The sequence below is a fragment of the Rana temporaria genome, chromosome 2, assembly GCF_905171775.1.
Source record: "Rana temporaria chromosome 2, aRanTem1.1, whole genome shotgun sequence".
In the NCBI taxonomy this organism is placed as follows: Eukaryota; Metazoa; Chordata; class Amphibia; order Anura; family Ranidae; genus Rana; species Rana temporaria.
The window spans coordinates 76382081-76402680 of record NC_053490.1 but is presented as its reverse complement, the minus strand read 5'-3'; the positions used below and the strand labels follow the sequence as shown (position 1 = coordinate 76402680).

General features: G+C 45.7%; 1 protein-coding gene across 8 annotated transcripts in view; it reads left to right on the top strand.

Moving 5' to 3' along the window:
• Positions 1–20600, top strand: part of NBEA (neurobeachin) — a 793834-nt gene that overhangs the window by 477109 nt on the left and 296125 nt on the right. For all 8 annotated transcript variants that reach the window (XM_040340410.1, XM_040340408.1, XM_040340406.1 and 5 more), the window contains one exon: positions 17963–18129. In XM_040340410.1, coding sequence (XP_040196344.1) covers positions 17963–18129 — 167 coding nt within the window. The remainder of the gene's footprint in view (positions 1–17962; positions 18130–20600) is intronic.

Below are 20600 nucleotides of genomic sequence, written 5' to 3'. Positions count from 1 at the left end.
AGACTCCTCAGCATAGACCAACCCCCCAGCCAAAACCCCTCAGTGTGGAGGCACTCCCCAACAAAGACCACTCGGTACAGAGTACAGTACCCCCTGCACAGACCAATCTCAGCAACGCAGACCGGCATCCCCAGCACAGACTGACCCCCACATTACAGACCCCCTCAGCACAGACTGACCTCTCCAGCACAGATTGATTCCCCCATTATTCAAAAGCCGCGCCTCCTCCTCAGGCTGTTCCGTGATAGGCGGAACAGTAATTTCTTTATCGTTACATCACGGGACACAGAGCGGCATTCATTACTATATGGGTTATATGGAGTACCTTCAGGTGATGGACACTGGCAATCTCAAACAGGAAATGCCCCTCCCTATATAACCCCCTCCCATAGGAGGAGTACCTCAGTTTTTACGCCAGTGTCTTAGGTGTTGGTCATGGTTTAGCTTGCCTCCGCATCCTTGGGATTAGGTGAGCTAACCGGTTCTGTCCAAAGGCCTCAGCGCTAAAGTGGTCAGTAACCGGACCCCAAACCCTTGGGGTATAGCCCATAATGCTTTTCTTTTTAGAGAGCTGGACCCTGGGCCCAGAGCTTAGAAACCTTTGGGTGCCTAATGTTTCTGTTGCCAGAGTGCTATATGGGCCCAGGACAGTGGATCCTTCATAGGAACCCAGGGCCTGAAGGTCTAGACATCCCCACGGAGATGGGGGAAGATTGGGCCTCTTGCTTGGCAAAGTCCTGCGGCATGGAGCAGGTAAGTGAGGGGAAAACTTGCGGAACTTGGTTCTTAGCAGGTTTTTTCTGGGGGGTCACAGGGGACATGCCTAAAGTTATGCGCTGCATCTGGCAAACTAGTCACATATCTTAATGATAGGATGGCTCTATGTGTATTATTCCCCATAAGAAGTGACCTCCCTTGTAGTGTTGGAAAAGCATTGAGTGGGGCCTGTGTGATATAAAGTGTATGTGTGTGTCAGAGAGCTGTGCTTACCTGCAAGCCTCCAGGCGATGCTCCATCAGTCTTCCTCCTCAGAGCCTGCAAGCAGGCAAAACGCTGACCTCCTCGTGGTTCCAGGCTGGAGCAGAGAGGCTCCCTTCCCCCCAACCCCCCCCCCTATCGGCGGGCGCGCGCGTTCACGTGTTATAGGCGCAATTCGCGCCGTTTAGCTGAGGGGGGAAGGGCGGGTCAGTGGCTTAAGGAAGGGGCGGCCCTTCCTTTTTCGTTCCAAACAGCTCATTCGATACATTGGAACTGGGGAGGAAAGACCAGAGCGGCAGCACGGGGCGCCGAGGACACACAGTGGCCAGAAAGGATATTGCAGTCTTCAGAAGACTGTTTTCAAGCCTAGAAATAGGCTGTTTCTTTTCCATCTCATAGTTTTTCTTTGCAATACTACTCAGGGGGACAGAATGCTTTTTCTTTCCTGGATTTGAAACAAAAACAAAAAAAAAAAAAAAAAAAAAGATTAAAAAAATAAAAATAAAAAAGGTCATCTAGGGGAGAGGAAGCATTTTTTATCCCCCAAACAGGTGTTTGGGCAATTAACTATTTATAGTTCCAAGTACCAATAAGCTAGCAGGTTTACCTCGGTATTGTACCATGGCATCCGGGTCAGAGGGTACAAGAGGTGGGGATTCCCCCAGAGAGTCTGAGGTCTCGGACAAAGTTATGCCGCTGCTTTCCCCACAGGGAGCCTTGGGGCCATCGGGATCTGGAGCTGGCGTGGGTCAGTCCAACCCTAAGATGGTCACGGACGAGGTATTACTCACCTCTTTAAAGGAGATGGAGAAAAGAATGGGAAAAATGATAGCCACAGCTATGCGGGGCAGTAAACGGATTAGATCTCCGTCGCCCGAGCGCGGACCCTCAGAAGAGGAGGTCCTTTCCTCAGGGGAATTGGACGACCTCTTGGACAAGGACCAAGTAGGTTCAGGGATCGAAGATCCGGATACAGAGGAGTCTGGAGCAGTCTCCCAAGGGGAGAGCTGGTGGATTCAAGCCTTAACGGACTTGGTCCATAATGCATTCAACTTGCCAGTACCAGATCTCCAGGTATCGACGGTTTCAGCTTTGGGCTCACTGAGGGCGCCTCAAAGCAATGCAGTGTTTCCGATCCACCCTCTACTAGAGGGAGTTTTGTTCCAAGATTGGAACAAGCCAGATAAAATCTTCTTACCACCTAAAAGATTCTCTGCCCTATATCCTATGGAAGATAAATTTTCCAAGAAATGGGCTACTCCTGCAGTGGACGCAGCCATCTCATGTATTAACAAATCGTTAACATGCCCTGTAGAAAACATACAGGTATTCAAGGATCCAGTTGATAAACGCTTGGAAGCACTACTTAAGAACTCCTTCACTACTGCAGGGGCAGTAGTACAGCCAGCTGTGGCTGCGATTGGGGTTGCTCAAGCATTATCGGATCAAATTAAGCAGATGCTTAAACTTATTCCTGCCCAGCAGGCAGAAGAATTTTCGGATGTCCCTAAGGCCATATGTTTTACGGTAGACGCAATTAAGGATTCTATCCAGCAAGCGTCACGTTTATCGTTATCCCTTATCCATATGAGAAGACTCTTATGGTTAAAAAGCTGGGAGGCCGAGCCCCCATGCAAGAAGCTCCTGGTAGGGTTCCCCTTCCATGGAGGACGACTCTTCGGAGAAGACCTAGATAAATACATTCAGACCATTTCAAACGGCAAAAGTACTCTCTTGCCAACTAAGAAGAAGTTTCAGGGGCCTGCGTTTAAACGACAGTACTCCCCTGGGCAGGGGCCCTCTAATGCCAAACAGTATCGACGGCCTCCTGCGAAAGCAAACTTCGGCTTCAACAGCAGGTCACAAGGACAGGCTGCTAGAGGCAGAAAGCAGTGGTTTCGCAAACCAGCAAAACCAGCCCCCAAGCCGACCTTATGAAGGGGCGCCCCAGCCCACGAAGGTGGGGGGAAGGCTCCGACTCTTTTCAGAGGTCTGGGAAGCCAGCATTCCCGACGAGTGGGTACGGTCTTCCGTGGCCATGGGCTACAAATTAGATTTCCTAAAGTTTCCTCCTCCTCATTTCCAGGCGTCGAGGATTCCAAACGATCCGGAGAAGGGAGCCGCATTAAGGTCGGCATTAAATCATCTACTTTCCCAGGAAGTAATAGTAGAGGTACCAGTCCTGGAACAGGGGCTGGGTTTCTACTCCAACCTATTCATCATCCCAAAGTCCAATGGAGATGTCAGGCCAATTTTGGACCTAAAGATAGTAAATGCATACCTAAAAGTCCGCTCATTTCGGATGGAATCCGTGCGGTCGGCAGCTGCCACACTCCAAAAGGACGACTTCATGGCGTCCATAGACATAAAGGATGCCTACCTTCATGTTCCAATTTATCAGCCACATCAAAGATATCTACGCTTCATGGTGGCTTCGCGTCATTTCCAATTCGTGGCGCTTCCCTTCGGGTTGGCTACGGCCCCCCGGGTGTTCACGAAGGTCCTAGCTCCAATCCTAGCCAAGCTAAGGATCCAAGGGGTCACGATCCTAGCATACCTGGACGACCTCCTAGTCATAGATCACTCGTCTCCCGGCTTGGAGCGAGCAGTGGCCCTCACGGTCCAATACCTCGAAGTTCGGCTGGGTCCTAAATCGAGAAAAGTCAGCTTTCCTGCCCACAAGGCAGTTGGAATATCTCGGCATGAGATTAGACACAGAACAACAAAGAGTGTTTCTACCTCTGAGGAAGGTCAAAGCCATCAAGGAATTAATCCTACTGGTTCTAAGCAAGAAGGAACCGACTATTCGCCTATGTATGAGGTTACTAGGCAAGATGGTGGCCACATTCGAGGCGGTACCATACGCCCAGAGCCACACTCGCATCCTGCAGGCAGCCATCCTGTCAGCATGGAGCAGAAGGCCACAGGCCTTGGATATCCCGTTGCCGCTCTCATCAAGAGTCCGACAAAGTCTGTGTTGGTGGTTAGACCCTCAGAATCTACTGAAGGGGAAATCTTTCAGCCCAGTGGCTTGGAAGATAGTGACCACAGACGCCAGCCTGACGGGCTGGGGAGCAATTTTGGAATGGTTGCACTCGCCAAGGTACTTGGGCAAAGCCAGAGAAGCAGTTGCCCATCAACATCTTGGAGCTCAGAGCTGCTCGACTAGCCCTCAGGGCTTGGACGTCAAAATTGCAGGGGTTCCCGGTGAGAATTCAATCAGACAATGCCACGGCCGTGGCATACATAAATCACCAAGGGGGAACCAGGAGTCAAGCCGCTCAGAGAGAGGTGAGCTTGATTCTCCTATGGGCAGAGGCTCATGTGCCCTGCATATCGGCAATATTCATTCCAGGAGTGGACAACTTTCAGGCGGACTTCTTAAGCCGCCAGACTCTATTGCCGGGGGAATGGTCTCTGCATCCACAAATCTTTCAAGCACTCTGCCAAAGATGGGGAGTGCCGGACGTGGATGTCATGGCATCGAGACTCAACAAGAAGCTAGACAGGTTCATGTCCCGCTCAAGGGATCCGATGGCCTGCGGAACCGATGCGTTGGTTTGCCCTTGGCATCAGTTCAAACTTCTTTATGCGTTTCCCCCGCTCCAGTTACTACCCCGCCTGCTGCGCAGGATCCGGGTGGAGCACATACCAGTCATCCTGGTAGCTCCAGCATGGCCCAGAAGGGCATGGTACTCACTAATCTTAAGGATGGTAGTGGGAGACCCTTGGACTCTTCCTCTACGGCCAGACCTGCTATCGCAAGGTCCGATCCTCCACCCTGCCTTACGGCATCTAAATTTGACGGCCTGGAGGCTGAATCCCTGATTCTCAGGGGTAGAGGTCTGTCTCAGAGAGTAATCTCTACCCTAATCAGAGCCAGGAAACCGGTCTCTAGGGTGATTTATCACAGGATCTGGAAGGCCTATGTAGGCTGGTGTGAGTCCAAGCTATGGCTTCCTCGCAAGTTCACCATCGATAGAGTTTTAAGTTTTCTCCAGCTAGGAGTGGATAAAGGATTGGCATTAAGCACAATCAAAGGACAGATTTCTGCTCTGTCAGTGTGGTTTCAGCGGCCGCTGGCCACCCACTCGCTGGTTAAGACCTTCCTTCAAGGGGTCTTACGTATTAAACCTCCAGTTAAATCCCCGCTTTGTCCGTGGGATTTAAATCTTGTTCTGTCAAGTTTACAGAAACAACCGTTTGAGCCGTTGGCTGAAATTCCTTTGGTTTTACTGACAAGGAAGTTAGTATTTTTGGTCGCCATAGTTTCCGCAAGAAGAGTATCGGAACTGGCGGCCTTATCCTGTAAGGAACCATATCTTATTTTTCATAAGGACAGGGTCGTTCTCCGCCCTCATCCTTCCTTCCTACTGAAGGTTATATCCAGTTTTCATTTGAACCAGGATTTGGTATTACCATCCTTCTTCCCTAAACCTACTTCCAGAAAGGAAGGGTTGCTGCATACCTTGGATATTGTCAGGGCCATGAAGGCCTATCTTAAAGCTACAAAGAAGATCCGGAAAACAGATGTGCTGTTCATTTTACCGGATGGGCCCAAGAAGGGGCAGGCAGCTGCAAAGTCCACCATTTCTAGGTGGATTAAGCAATTAATCACTCAGGCCTACGGCTTGAAAGGGTTGCCTCCTCCAGTATCATTAAGGGCTCATTCTACTAGGGCCATGGGCGCCTCCTGGGCAGCACACCACCAGATCTCTATGGCTCAAGTTTGCAAGGCGGCAACCTGGTCTTCTGTCCACACGTTTACAAAATTCTACCAGTTGGACGTAAGAAGGAATACTGATACAGCCTTTGGGCAGGCAGTGCTGCAGGCTGCAGTTTGAGACCCTCGGATTCCGGGGGCTCCTCTTTTTTGAGTTAAATTTAAAATTTAAGATTATTTTTCTCAACTAAGTTGGATTTATTATGATTTGAGTATTTCTCTAAATTAAATCCTTTTGTCTTGGAGATGTTCTCCCTCCCCTCATTGTAAGCATTGCTTTGGGACATCCCATATAGTAATGAATGCCGCTCTGTGTCCCGTGATGTAACGATAAAGAAAAAGAGATTTTTAATACAGCTTACCTGTAAAATCTTTTTCTTGGAGTACATCACGGGACACAGAGCTCCCACCCCTCTTTTGAGGACCATTTTGGGAGGCATACTGCTTGCTACAAAACCGAGGTACTCCTCCTATGGGAGGGGGTTATATAGGGAGGGGCATTTCCTGTTTGAGATTGCCAGTGTCCATCACCTGAAGGTACTCCATATAACCCATATAGTAATGAATGCCGCTCTGTGTCCCGTGATGTACTCCAAGAAAAAGATTTTACAGGTAAGCTGTATTAAAAATCTCTTTTTTCCCAGCAGAGCCTCTGTTCAGTGTTCCGCCTATCACAGATGTCCTCTCGTCCGAGGCTGAGGATGAGAAGGCATCCGTGATAGGCTGAACACTAAACAGAGGCTCTGCTGGGAAAATTAGTGTTCCGCCTATCACGGAACAGTCAGAGGAGGTGACGCGCTTTTTTAATAATGGATGGCCGACGGCTGCTGAGTGCTGCTGACACGGGTAGATGTAATTGCGGTAACGCCGCCCAAGTAATGGGAACGGCGTTACCGTGAGGGGAAGAGTATTCAGGTAGATTACTCGTTACCCTCAAAAGGGGCTGCGTTAGGTAACAGTGTTTATGTTAACGCTGTTACTTACAACACTGATTGCAACTGTACTTCAATGTATCATTTTCTCAGCTCCAAATGATTAGAAGACCGTTAGACTTTGGCTTACTAGTTTTGTCATGCTCTCCAACAATTAAACAGACAGGTTAGATGGCTCTCTGGGATGGCTGGAGCTGCCTCTGTTCCTCTAGTGGTCTTTTTCTTAAAAGCCAGCCTTGGGCATTGCATTTCATAGGCTGGAAGCATGCCACATGAATATCTGCTCAATTTCTGAATTTTGTAGATGGCATTGTGCACACTCTGTAAGTACATGATTGGTTGAACATTTCTGCAGGTTTGAAGTCCATTTAGGTAAGCCCGAATATATTTTTGAAAAATGTGTTAATGGGGAAGATCAGTTCTCAGGACTACTAATTTACACACTATTGACTCTTTGTAAATTGTTAGTTCTTCCCTTGCATTTCTATTTGCGTTCAGGGGATCATCTGGCATCTTTAGTTTGAAGCATACCTTTTTCACCTTGCATCACTCTTTCTCATCTTCAAAGATTGTGGCTAGGGTAGCAGCTTTATTGAAAGGACCATTTTTATTCTGGCAACCAGCAGTTCGAAAGTGCTGGTAAACCATCTGGTCTGCGGTCAGTGAATCATGAGAAGTTAAATGTCATCTTTTCAGTGGAAGGTGGATCTAGAAGTTTAGGCTGATAGGCAAGGGCCTCTCAGACAATGATTTTCATTATGTAATGGGAAAAAAGAGAATCTTAGGAATGGAAAAAGAGAAACTCTCAAAATTTGGAAAACATTACTCTGTGGGTATCTTTCTTATCTGGATAAAGCTGGGTACACTCTGTAAGAAAATACGAGGAGCAATCGTTCGATTTTTGTATAGTGTGTACACAATCTTCGACAATTGGTACCACTAGATTTTAGTTAGGGGTATCGGAGTAAAGGGAGCCCCATACAAATGGACACCCTACTTTTCAGATATTTATTTGTAAAAAAGTTTGAAAACCATTTATCATTTTCCTTACACAATTATGTGCCACTTTGTGTTGGTCTATCACATAAAATCCTAATAGAATACATTTATGTTTTTGATTGTAACATGACAAAATGTGGAAAATTTAAAGGAATATGAATACTTTGTGAAGGCACTGTGTGTCAATGACATTCACTTGGATAATCCAGGCCAACTAGTAAGTATGTTTTTACAGAGAGACCGTCAAGTGGTATCAAACCCTAAATCAAAATGTATTATATTGCAGCTTACCAATCAGATGTGATTGCAGCATTTGTTTTCTTTAGTTTAGTTTAGCTTTTTAATTTTTTTTTGCCCGGTGATCTGGCCAGAAACGCACTTTATGACAGACAACTGCATTATTAGTCTGGTATTGTATGTATTAGCAGATTTAGATACACTACCAATTTGAAGCCAAACTCTAGCACTTTAGATGCAGTTACAGAAAACTGTTTTTTTTTTTTTCCCTTTTGAGATTTTACATGAATAAATAAGCTGATCATCTTAATTACCACCCCTACCAGTGTTAAGTGTTTTTATCATCCATATGAACTAATGCATTCTGCTGGGGAGCTTGGGCTGTTGAAAACAGACTGGCTGCCTGGATGTCCATGAAAATAGAAAGTAAGAAAGCCTAAAAATGGAAACTAATATAGCCATTACATCTAAGAATTGCTAAGCTGCAATATAAAAATGTTTTGCTTTCGGGTTTAATACTGCCTTCGGTCTACTGTCCCTTCTTGACCACTTTATTTGAGGGTTTTCTCTGTTTTCTAATTCTTCAATACAAAAAGTAAATAAAAGGGTTCCCAAATCACCCGATTACCTACAGTATAAGACATTGGAGAGAGCGAATGATCTATAGTCATTCCTCAATGAAAAAGTGAATCCCTGAACAGGTCGGCTATGTTCTGTATTTGCATTTTGAGGAATTAATTTCAGTTTTCACTGGAGTGTACACTTAATGACTGTGGACCGTGTGTGTCCCTCTATGTGTAGCTTGAGCATTGTGAGGTTGACATGAAGTAGATTGGATTGAATAGACAAAATTAAATATAGAACTGTGTCAGAGTTCTATAAAGGTGCCCTCCAGCTGCAGAGCACAAGCCATCCTGAGACTTGATGAGCTTCTTATCTCTTCCAGACAGTTCTCTTAAGCCTGCAGTTTGATGTACTAGTCCTTGTGCTCATTGACTTAATAGAAAAGATCAGATTGAGAGACATTAGATTGTGAGTTTTTTTCCATTAAGGGGCTTATACTGGGTTTTTTGTTTATATTTTTATGTTTTTGCACCTGGTGTTTTGGTCAGCTGTAGTTCACTATTTTGGGTGGAAAAAAAAACTACCCTGTGCAATTCTTAAAAATTATGTATTGAATTTGTAAACATTAATTGAACTATCGATCCAGATATTTGCTAGACATAAACATATTGCAGAATATTTTGTTGAATGTAATGTTGGGACAGTTTCTCAGATTTATAGTGAAGTTTTTTTTTTAAAGTGCTGCGTAAACTGTTGGCGCTATAGAAGTCCTGTACAATAATGATAACTGTGCTAGGTGTGAGTATGTAAAAAACCACCACACACTGCTGCTCACACACCTATATTATGTTTGTGACAAGCTAAAACCTCAGTAAAGTTTTCAAGGATGTCAGATACAAAATAAAGTCAGTGCCACATGAAAAAAAAAAAATGTTGACCACTCTTTATGAAATGCAGCTGCGGACACAAAACATGTTAAACTACCACTCAATATGTTTGACTGCGCTAAAGTTCAAAAATTACAAATACATCAACAATGTGTAAAGTGCAGACATAATAAATAAAACTAACAATTTTTGTAATAATAATTACAAATGTGCAAAAAACATGTTATCAAACATGCAACATGCTCCTTCAATGTCCATAATTCATAATATTTTTTAGTTTTTAATATTCTTTTAATACGTTCTTGATGTATGTGTGATTTTTGAACTTCAGTGCAGTCACACATATTGAGCGAAAAGTTTTTTTATAAGGCTCCATGCACACTGGGCTAAAAAAAAGACTGTTCTCTGGAGAATATAAAACGCTAAATTTATTATCAAATACTTACCGTAATTTTCCTTTCCTGATGGACTCCATGGGAGCCTACGTGTGGGTTAATCCCACCTCCGCTCCAATGCTATAGGACCCCATACCCATAAAAGTCAGCTCACCTCTCAGTACTGTGGTCCATAACTAGCCGACTCTTGGACACTTTGTTTTCTTCCAGGGTGGGAATTCCATCTGCCATGGAGTCCATCAGGAAAGGAAAATTATGGTAAGTATTTGATAATACATTTTCTGTTTTCCTGACGGACTCCATGGCAGCCTACGTGTGGGAAATAACTAGCCAGACCATACGGGAGGGTATGCTGAACAGAAAATCGTTTTAATTTGTCCCGTCAACCGTCGGGATTCTCAAACCAAAATTTACAGAAGACGGTGATGCCGGCTCTATGCAGTAATGGGAAATGTATTGATAGAGGCCCAGGAGGCCGCTTTACAAATGATGTCTGGAGCCACATGTCGGGCCGCTGCCCATGACGCTGCCATTCCTCTGGTGGAGTGTGCCATCACTGTCTGTGGAGGAGCCAAGCCCTTAGCCCAATATGCTTGTTGGATGGTCTGGACAATCCAGGATGCAATTGTTCTGGTTGAAGCCTTTTTCCTTTTACTACTGCCTGAATGCAATATGAACAGATGGTCAGAACGTCTGAAGGAAGAAGTAATCGGCAGATACTCTTTCAGAGTTTTGCCTATATCCAAGGGATGAGTTTCATTGGACTCAGGAGTCTTGAAGGTAGGTATTCCTGATTCTCGTGGAATACTGAAGTCACTTTCGGGTTTGAACCCAGCATAGGTGTAAGGACTACCCGATCCGGGAAAAATGTCAGAAAAGGTTCTTTGTGACCCAATCTCGGAAACCCTCTTAGCCGAGGTGATGGCAACTAAGAAGGCTACTTTTGCCTAAAAAGCCTTTAATGGAAAGCGGGGAGGGCCCTGTGGTACTGAGTTCAGTCAGTGAGTCTAGCACGAGGGGAAGATCCCACTTGGGAAATCTTGGTTTCCTTTGGGGCTTGATTCTTGATGCCTCCCGGAAAAACAGTCGAACTAAGGGATGGACTGCCCATGAGGTCCTGGAGAAAGCTGACAAGGCTGAAACTTGAACTCAAAGAGAACTGACAGATAAGGATAGGTCTAGTCCAGATTGAAGGAAACTGAGAACGTCTTGAACTCCTGGATTTCTGAAGGACCTGCCTGAAGCAGAGGAGAATTAGATGAATTTGGAACAGATTCGACCATAAACTTTATTTGTGTTTGTTCTTCTTGAGCTGATAAGGGTGGAAATTACTATCGAGGCACACCTGAGGGATTCCAGCTTCTCCCTCTCAAGAACCAGACCATCAGTCTCATCAGAGCAGGGCAAGGGTGTAGGGGTGACCCTTGAGAAAGAAGGTCCGGCTTGAGGGGAAGAGGTACTGGATCCCGGTAGCTCAGCTGGATCAGGAGGGGAAACCAAGGCCTGTTCGGCCAGTAGGGAGCCACCACTGCTACTTCGACTGCTTCCGCTTGGAGCCTCCGTAGGAACTTGAGGATAATCGGGAGCGGAAGAAAGGCATATGCCCTCTTGAATCTCCATCGATCCACCAGGGCATCCGTTCTGAATGCCTTGAAATTGCAGCGGGAGGCGAATGGATCCACTTCGGGATTGACTCCCAGGGACAGAATCCATTTGAATGACTGCACGTGGAGAGACCACTCGTTGTCTAAGAGCATGAGAGGCAATCTGCTTGGGAGTACTGAACTCCGGGAATGAAAACTGCCGATATACTGGCCAGATTATTCTGGGCCCACGTCATGATAGGTTCAACTTCTCGTAGAAGAGTGGAACTCCGTGTCCCCCTTGCCTTTTCACATAGGAGATTGTCGTGGTGTTGTCCATCCTTAACAGTGAGTCCCCTTTCAGGACCCGAGAGGATTGGAGGGCACACCAAGCTCCAGGACATTTGAGCCTGGGTTGCGAAGGTGAGCATCCCCCTTGGCCTGGGCCAGGTTCGGACCGCAGAGGGCCCCCCAGCAGGAACCACTGGTGTCAGTGGTGTCTGTGACCTAAGAGATGGGGGCAATGGAGTGACAGTTTTGCAGGTTCTTGTGCTGTAGCCACCAGAAAAGGCTGTTCCTCATTGTTGTAGATATATGGATAAGCTGGCTCTTGTCCCCTGACTTCCATTGCCGGAGGAATCCTGACTGGAAAGTGCATAGCCTCCACAGAGCCCATTTGACCATGGGGGTCGTCGAGACCATTGTGCCAACGATCCTTAGGCATTGTGAAGCTTTTAGCCATGGGGCATCTAGGGCCTGAGGAATCCTCTGCCGAATCACTGGGATTTTCTCCACTGGGATAGAGATGGTGTTCTCTAGGTGCCCCTAGGTATATTAAACATTGGGCCGGAACCAAGTGGCTTTTTTCCATGTTTAGGAGCCATCTGAAACTGGATAGGGTTGAGATCACCTGTTCCCTGTGCATCAGCAGTTCTTTCTTGTCCTGAGACAGAACTAGAAGATCGTCTAAATAATGATAAAGACGTACCCCTTTCAGCCTGATGAGGACCACTACAGCCAAGAGGACTTTCGAGAAGACTCGGGGAGAAATCATCAACCCGAAGGGCAGGCAGATGAATTGCAGATGCTCTTGCCCGATGTGGAACCGTATGTACTTAAGAAACTCCTTTGCCACTGGCACGTGGAAATAGGCATCTTTTAGGTCTATCGAAATCATCCAGTCGCCTGGTTGTATGGCTTGTTGAATGGTTGATAGAGTCTCCATTTTGAACTTTCCGTGCCTTATAAATTTATTCAAATAAGTTAAGTCTATTACCGGGCACTAGCGCCACTTTTCTTTTGAACTAAGAAAAGGGGGGAGTATACCCCTTGGAACTGTTCGTCCTTTGGGATATATATCACTGCTCCCTGGGATTTCAACAAGTCCACGTAGGACAGTAGAGCCTGCCTTTGTTCTTCCACATGCGGGAGTAGAGTGGAGACAAATCTGGGGGGAGGCACGCTGGAGAAGGAACATGCATGACATGACAATACCGTCCTGACGACCCAGAAGTCCGAGATCAAGGCCACCCAGTCGTGCCGGAAGTGGAGCAACCGGGCTCCTACCCAACCCGCCTGGGCGGGCGTGATCGCAAAAAGATTTAGCCGGTTCACGGGTACTGGACACCTGGCTCTTTGATGGCTTGTGAAAGGGTGCCTGACCTCTACTCCAGTTTCTCCTGAAATCCAGGCCAGGCTTGTAGGAGGGTGCTTCTCTTGAATGCTCCGGGCTGCGTCTTCTATACTGGGGTTTCTTCCGTCCAAGCAGACGCCTGTCCTGGGGAAGGAAGCCTGATTTTCCACCCGTAGCTTTAGCTATGGCGTCGTCCAATTTGTTGCCAAACTGTGACGACCCCTCAAAAGGAATCTTGCACCAGGTTTGTTTAGATGATGGGTCAGCGAGCCAAGGGCACAGCCATAGGGGCGCTTGGCCATAACTGAGGACAGCATAATTCTAGCCAGCAGGCGGATCAAATCGACAGATACCTCCCCCAGGAAGGCCACCGCTAATTTTAGCTCTGCTGCCGAATTCCTGGCTAGCTCTTCCGAGACGCCCTTAAGGAAGGAATCTACAGTCTCCGTCCATGCTTCCATAGCCTTAGACATGGCTGCCAGAGCGGGTTTACAAGCCATACCAGCAAGCCCATAGATCCTCTTGAGATCCTAATCTATCCTTCTATCAAGGCCATCCCTGAAGGAAACCACATCATTCTATCAGAGGAATGTTCTCCAGGTACTTTACTTCATCCGCTTTGAAGGAATACATCTTGGGAGTTTTATTTGTCATGAAGGACTTCCTGTCCACTTTACTCCATTCCTCATCAAAGATGCCCTTTAGTTCAGCCAAGAGCGGAAAGCTTGGGCGCTCTTTCCCCAGATGTTTGAAAAACTTTTTCTGTTTAGCTGGGGGAGTAGATGGGTCTTCCCACAAAAGGGCCTCCTTGACTGCTTTAATAAGCGGAGTCACAAGGGAGAAGTCAAATTTCCCGCTCTCCTCATCACTTCCCAATTCTCCTTCCAAGGAAACAGGCGAGGAAGCGTTGGGCTGAGAAGGGCCTGAAATTTCACGGGCCTCATCAGCCTGGGAGCCAGACAGAGTGGTATTGGACTGGCTCTGTGCGTGGGAAGTATCCATCTCCTTCAAAGAACGTTGCATCACCCATTTCAATAGAGACTCGATGCGCTGATCATCTGTTTTTTTTTTCCCCCAACCGCCAGGGCATAACGGTCACAAAATGATTTGCCCTCTGGGACTCATGTGCCACATCCCCAGCAAGCTCTGCGATTAGAGCAGCTGTCATGGCGGTGGGAGCAGTGTCTAGAGGAGGAATAGGAGCGTCTCCTCTGGTGGTGAGATGCAGACGGCAAATCCCGCCTGGATTTAGAAGTATGCTTTTGCGGCCTGGCAAGATCTGTTTCGTTCTGGACTATGATCTGAGGATCCGAAGTGGAAGGGCTGGAAGAGAAAAATGGAATTGGGCGGGAGGGCAGATATGACATCAAATACGCAATACTTGCGCCTGCACCCTAAGCTTTCCCCTATCGCGCACATACCTTGTGGTGAGGGCTGGCCACATGAAGGTGGTGACTTGTCCATGACCACTGGACGAGAACGTCACGACAAGGGATGGTCTGCCAAAGAAAAAATCCTAAGAATGCCAAGAAGATAAATGAGCAAGCTTGCATAACAGTGATTGGAAAAAAAAGTAAATATTTCCATCATTTTTCTTTTTTTTCATTTCATTAGACCAAAGGCAAGAGAACCATACCTTTCAGATGGAGGGAAAATTAATGCTGCTGCCTCTGCCACAGCCTTTAAATCCCCTGACTGTGAGGTTACCTAGGCGCCTGCACCGTGGGGAAGCCGCCGAACGGCGCCTGCGTGGTCGCTAGGTGATCCGCCGGACTGCGCACGTGCGAACCAAGCTTCGATCTGAGAGAGGTCCTGATGCGGACGGCGGCGGCTGCATCCGCAATTTGGAACACTGCGGCGAGCTGGGACGCAGAAGCATTCCAGCCGCCACTAGGGGAAAACAGAGGACATAAGGGGAAAACAGAAGTAAGAAACTAAAAAAACATAAGTAGACAAACAAATACAGAGGCGACTGCCATGGAAAACGAAGGTGGTCGCAGACCTTGCCTGCCGAGGATGCTTCTTATTCCATGGGAACACAGCAGCAACTTCCCCATCCACAGATACATAGTTGCCACAAGCTCCACACCCACCCATGGCTGGACTCCGAGCTGCACCGCATGAGAAGTGTGCCAGTCGTCCTGGATCATCTTAAAGAACGTGAACATCTTAGGTCCATTGGAGGAGGACAAAAAAGGAACACAGTGCTGAGAGGTGAGCTGACTTTTATGGGTATGGGGTCATATAGCATTGGAGAGGAGGCGGGGTTAACCTACACGTAGGCTGCCATGGAGTCTGTCAGGAAAACGCTCTTGTATAGCATTTTTTGTACAAAGTTTAGACGAGTTTAGGAGAGTTTTAATTTTTTTCTGCTTTCAAGCTCCAATCAGAAATACAAACCGGAAGGTTTTTTTTTCTGCCTCTAAACATTAAACTCGACGAAAACATTGAGTTGCTTCTACAGGCAGAACATAAAACTCCTGTAGAAGCAACGTTTTTTAAGCCAGTGTGCATGGAGTCTAAGTTTTCTAATATTTTTGAATGACTTAATATGGATGTACCCTCACATATACCCAGTGAAGTCAACAGCCTCAGATGATGCACAGAAATTAAACAAATCTCCCTACATAAGTTTAACATGTATATAGTGTTTATAAAGTGCAGGTCCCGTTCGGATTTTCTCTTCCTGATTGACCTGCTGGTGTGGATTCTTGCCATACTCTGTGAGACAGCTGGTTGGAGGAAAGAGACACACCTCCCACCACATAGGCAAAGACTTGAAGAGCACCCACCCTGACACAAAATTCAGGCACTTCCACCTACGCTGGCTTAAACCGAGGGAACCCAGCGCAGTTTGGGAGGCAAGTGCTTTGAGAATTCGGTGCTTGCCTCTCTGCGCAACGTCGGCGTAGCGTATATTGGATGCGCTACGCCTGCATAAAGATGCGCCGATGTCTGTGAATCTGGCCCATCGATTATTCCAAATCTTCAGAGAAAATGCTCAGCACAGTGCAGCAGCATCTTCTCACAAAATTTGGGATCTGCAGTATTCACAGGATCACAACAGAAAGATCATGACCTTGCCTAGGTTTCATAGTAAGGTTCTAAGTGTAATTATAGTTTTTTTCTTGACCCCTTGCCCCCCACAGTGTTTTTTTTCCCCCTATAGATAAATTGCTAGAATAATACGTGAATGAGTGGACTACTGTTGAAGAAGTGGACCTTGTATCTAAGGCTATTTACCTTGTGCACAATTGTACTTTAATAGGTTGCCCTAACACCCCTGAGTGCTACCCACTAGGTCTTATTCTGAATTTCAGTCTCAATACAGCGATCTTTACTGTGTGGGCCCCCTCTTAGAATAGCACAGCATTTCCTGGTTTATATTAAACATCTCTTTGGTGCCCCAAATGATTGCTGTGGGAAAGCCATAGTCTGAGCAACTGCTTGAGGCCGAAATTAGTACAGCATTTCCATTGAAATTGGGCAAATGCATGTATGCGCTGTGCTAAGCAGCCATTTTTATAAGAAAGCGTGTGCAACACCAAGTACGATTGCATAGTAAACATTGCTGAATTTGGGGCTTAAGACATTTATTGAGGTGGGGGCAACTTTACACCGTGATCTATTTCTCCTGCCAAGAAGTCATTGGCCCAGATTCAGGTAGATCCGAGCAATATTTGCGTGGGCAAAGAGCAAATATTTTTCTCTGCGCCCACGCAAATATTGCGTTTTGCCCGCGATTCACGGAGCAGTTGCTCCGTAAATTGCGCGGGCGATATGCTAAACAACCGGGTGTAAGGCTGCCTAATGTAAATGATTCCCGCCGGGGGCGGGAATCATTTAAATTAGGCGCGCTCCCGCGCCGAGCGAACAGCGCATGCTCCGTCGGGAAACTTTCCCGACGTGCATTGCGGCAAATGACGTCGCAAGGACGTCATTTGCTTCTAAGTGAACGTGAATGGCGTCCAGCGCCATTCACGGTTCACTTACGTAAACGACGTGAAATTTAAATTTCACGAGCGGGAAGCGCAGCTATACTTTAGCATTGGTTGCCCCTGCTATTAGCAGGAGCAGCCTTATGCTAAAGTCGCCGTACGGAAACTCCGTACCTTGCGTGCGCAGGGCCCGCGCAACTTTTGTGAATCGGTGGTAGTATGCAATTTGCATACTATACACAGATCACAATGGCCGCGCCACCTAGCGGCCAACGCAAGAATGCAGCCAAAGATATGAAGGCATAAGGAGGCTTATGCCTGTCATATCTTAGGCTGCAGTCGGTGTAACGAGGTTCCTGAATCAGGAGCACTCGTTACACCGGAGCAAGTAAGCACTTGCGCCGCGCAACCTATGGTTGCGCGGGCGCAAGTGCTTCTTGAATCTGGCCCATTGGGTATATTTTCAGCATTGCTTGGAAATGTTAGTTTAATGGTGGTGGTTTTTTTTTGTTTTTGTTTTTTTGTTTAAAAATACACTAAAATCATACATCCTTAATTTGTGAACTACCCTACTTTAGTTCCGGCAGTACAGTCTCTTTATAAATGCTGCCCTTGTATAAAGAGCCTGGGACATTTTTTAAATCTGAGTATTTCTCCAAATCATTGCATTGACTTTTGTGTAGTGTTAATATTCATGAAACCATCATTCAGAGTGAAGCATGATAATTTAATCTTGCACTCCAATTAAAGAATGAAATATTAGCCTCATTACAGAGCCATGCTATTGTGCTAATTGCTTATTTGCTTTCCAATAAAGATACATTTGAAGAATGAGTTCACTCGTTTTATCATTTTTTTTTTTTTCAAAACTAGTTTTTTTTTTTAACTGTCAATTTTTATATATTAAAGTATATAATATATTTTAAAAATTAGGTATTTTTTTTTATAAAATTCTCACCAAAATGAGAGCCAGCAAGTATGGGAGCTGCTTTGTCTTCTGTGTCATTTTACGTATTTGTATACAGTGCTTACTTTTGTAGTAACCGTCAACAAAAATGAGGTTGATTTAACGAATTGTATTTTATTCCTTTAGTCACAGTGTGCTCAGTATGCTGCAGACAGAAGAGAGGAAGAAAAGATGTGTGATCATCTCATCAGTGCAGCCAAACATAGGGACCATGTGACAGCCAATCAACTAAAACAAAAAATCCTCAACATCCTGACCAATAAGCATGGAGCATGGGGAGCAATATCTCAGAGGTGCGTAAACACAATAACCTTCTATACATTTCTGCCATCACCATTGCAATATAAATATGATCCTAATGTGTTTAAAGAACGATTGAAATGTAAACATCTGTTGCTCCCAGTGGCAGAGCTGTTCATATCGATAAATACCTGGAATATTTTATCAATCTTGTTTTACTGCCTGGAGCTGGGGTGGTTAATAACGTGGAAGTTAAGTGCAAAATGAAGTAAAGCTTAAAGAGAAATTCTGGGTATGGCTATTTTTACAGTTACATTGGCCCAGCTTGGACCAATGTTAGTATGTATGTGCCATACCTGTGGAATCCCCTTAGGAGCTGGAAATTACTGTAGTAGGCACCGCTACTACAGTGATCTCCTCCAGCTTACAGGTCCTGTGCCAAATGTCTGTCTTTCTCTATTGTGAACAAGGGGTTGCTTACTTTGCAAGGTACATTGGACATTGAACGCCAAGCCCATATGTGAAAGGAGCTCACAGAATGCATTAAATATTACGAAATGGACTTGTATGTTTAGAAAATTCTTGTTTTTCCTATAAACTGTTAATGTTAAGTTTTTTTGTAAGATCACTTTTCCTTTCAATACTTACTCAACACTAAGGAAATCAGCAGTCCACAATCTCTCCAGAGACCGTCAGGTGATCTCGGCCATATGAACTGTAACAGGAAAGGATATATTGTTCAGGTACTTGGCACTTCTTCCAGAAAGTAGGAATATTAAATCCAGATTTGAAGAGCAAGGGCACCTTTTTAGAAAAAAAATAAAAATCAAAAGGTGCACTAGTACCACCCTAACCACCCCTGCCCCCTCCCCTTCTGTACTTACCTCAGTGAGTGATGAGCTGTCAATACCCACACCCATGCAGCTAGTTCAGCAGTTGGAGATTTTAACTCTTCACTCTTCTCCTGCTTCTCTCTGCAGCACTTCTGGGTCAGATCAGAATGACTCTGATTGGTCAGCATAGAGTATGACTCTGATCCATTCTGTTTTCTGAAAAGGTGAATTAACCCTTTAAACTCCCTTTTTTATTTTTGAACACGTAATAGCCTTCCGGCCATAGAAGGTAACTTATATAACATGAAAATCAGAAAACCTAAGAAAAAAAAATATGCAACCTGACGTTTTAGAGTCAAATATGTTTTTATTAATTTTTGATAAAGTAAGATAACATGAGTGAGAAACAGGTGTTCAATACAGGAAGTAATATAATGTAAATCGTATAGCCAGTATGTGTCAGGAGACATCTCCAATGAAAATACATGTAGTCATCACTCAAGGTCATATACTGAATGTCTAAACGCATCACAAGACTAAACATTAAAACCAGGTGAATATATATCTGGGTGTGAAATAGAGAGGGGCAGACGTAGGGTAGAGTACAAAGAAAGAGGGGCTAGAGGGTAAAAGGGAGAAGGCAAGCGGGGTGCAGGCTAGCTGCAGGAGAAGGGTGGGTTGAGGGGGGGGGGGTGCCGGGCAGACCTTGGTGCCGCAAACCTGCATGGTGGAGTCAGGAGATGAGTCCAGGTGGGCTGTGAGGTGCCAACCTCGCTTTTAGGGAAGCAGAGGCAGCGAAGTCAATCCAAATAAGCCAAAGGACCTTAAATTTGTCGAGGTGTCATTGTCTAAGGCTATCATCTCCTCCATGCGCATGATGTCGTTGACCATGGAGACCCAGGCGGCAAAGGGTGGAGTGGTAGTAGTTTTCCAAAACTGAGGTATAAGTTGTCCAGCAGCTGATAGGAAGAAGCTTTTCGACCCTGGGAGCATGGATAGTAAAAGCGCAACCTGACATTTTAGATTAGATGAATTTTATGAACCATTGCCATCATACATTTTATTTATAGTTTATTACAGGTACTTAAATTTGCACCTTACATATATACATTCACATCAGTCCCTGCCCTCAAGGAGCTTACAATCTAAGGTCCCTAACTCGCATTCATACATACAGTTGTGGCCAAAAGTTTTGAGAGGGACAAATATTTTCACAAAGTCTGCTGCCTCAGTTTTTATGATGGCAATTTGCATATACTCCAGAATGTTATGAAGAGTGACCAGATGAATTTAATTACAAAGTCCCTCTTTGCCATGAAAGGTAACTTCATCCCATAAAAAACATTTCCACTGCATTTGTGAAGAAGGGTGCCCAAGAAAGTCCAGCAAGCACCAGGACTGTCTCCTATAGTTGTTGATTCAGCTGCGGGATCGGGGTACCGCCAGTGCAGAGTTTGCTCAGGAATGGCAGCAGGCAGGTGTAAGTGCATCTGCAGGCACAGTGAGACAAAGACCTTTGGAGGCCGACCTGGTGTCAAGAAGGACAGCATAGAAGCCACTTCTCTCCAGGAAAAACATCAGGGACAGACTGATATTCTGCAAAAGGTACAGGGATTGAACTTCTGAGGACTGGCGTAAAGTAATTTTCTCTGATGAATCCTCTTTCACATTGTTTGGGTCCCCCGGGAAAA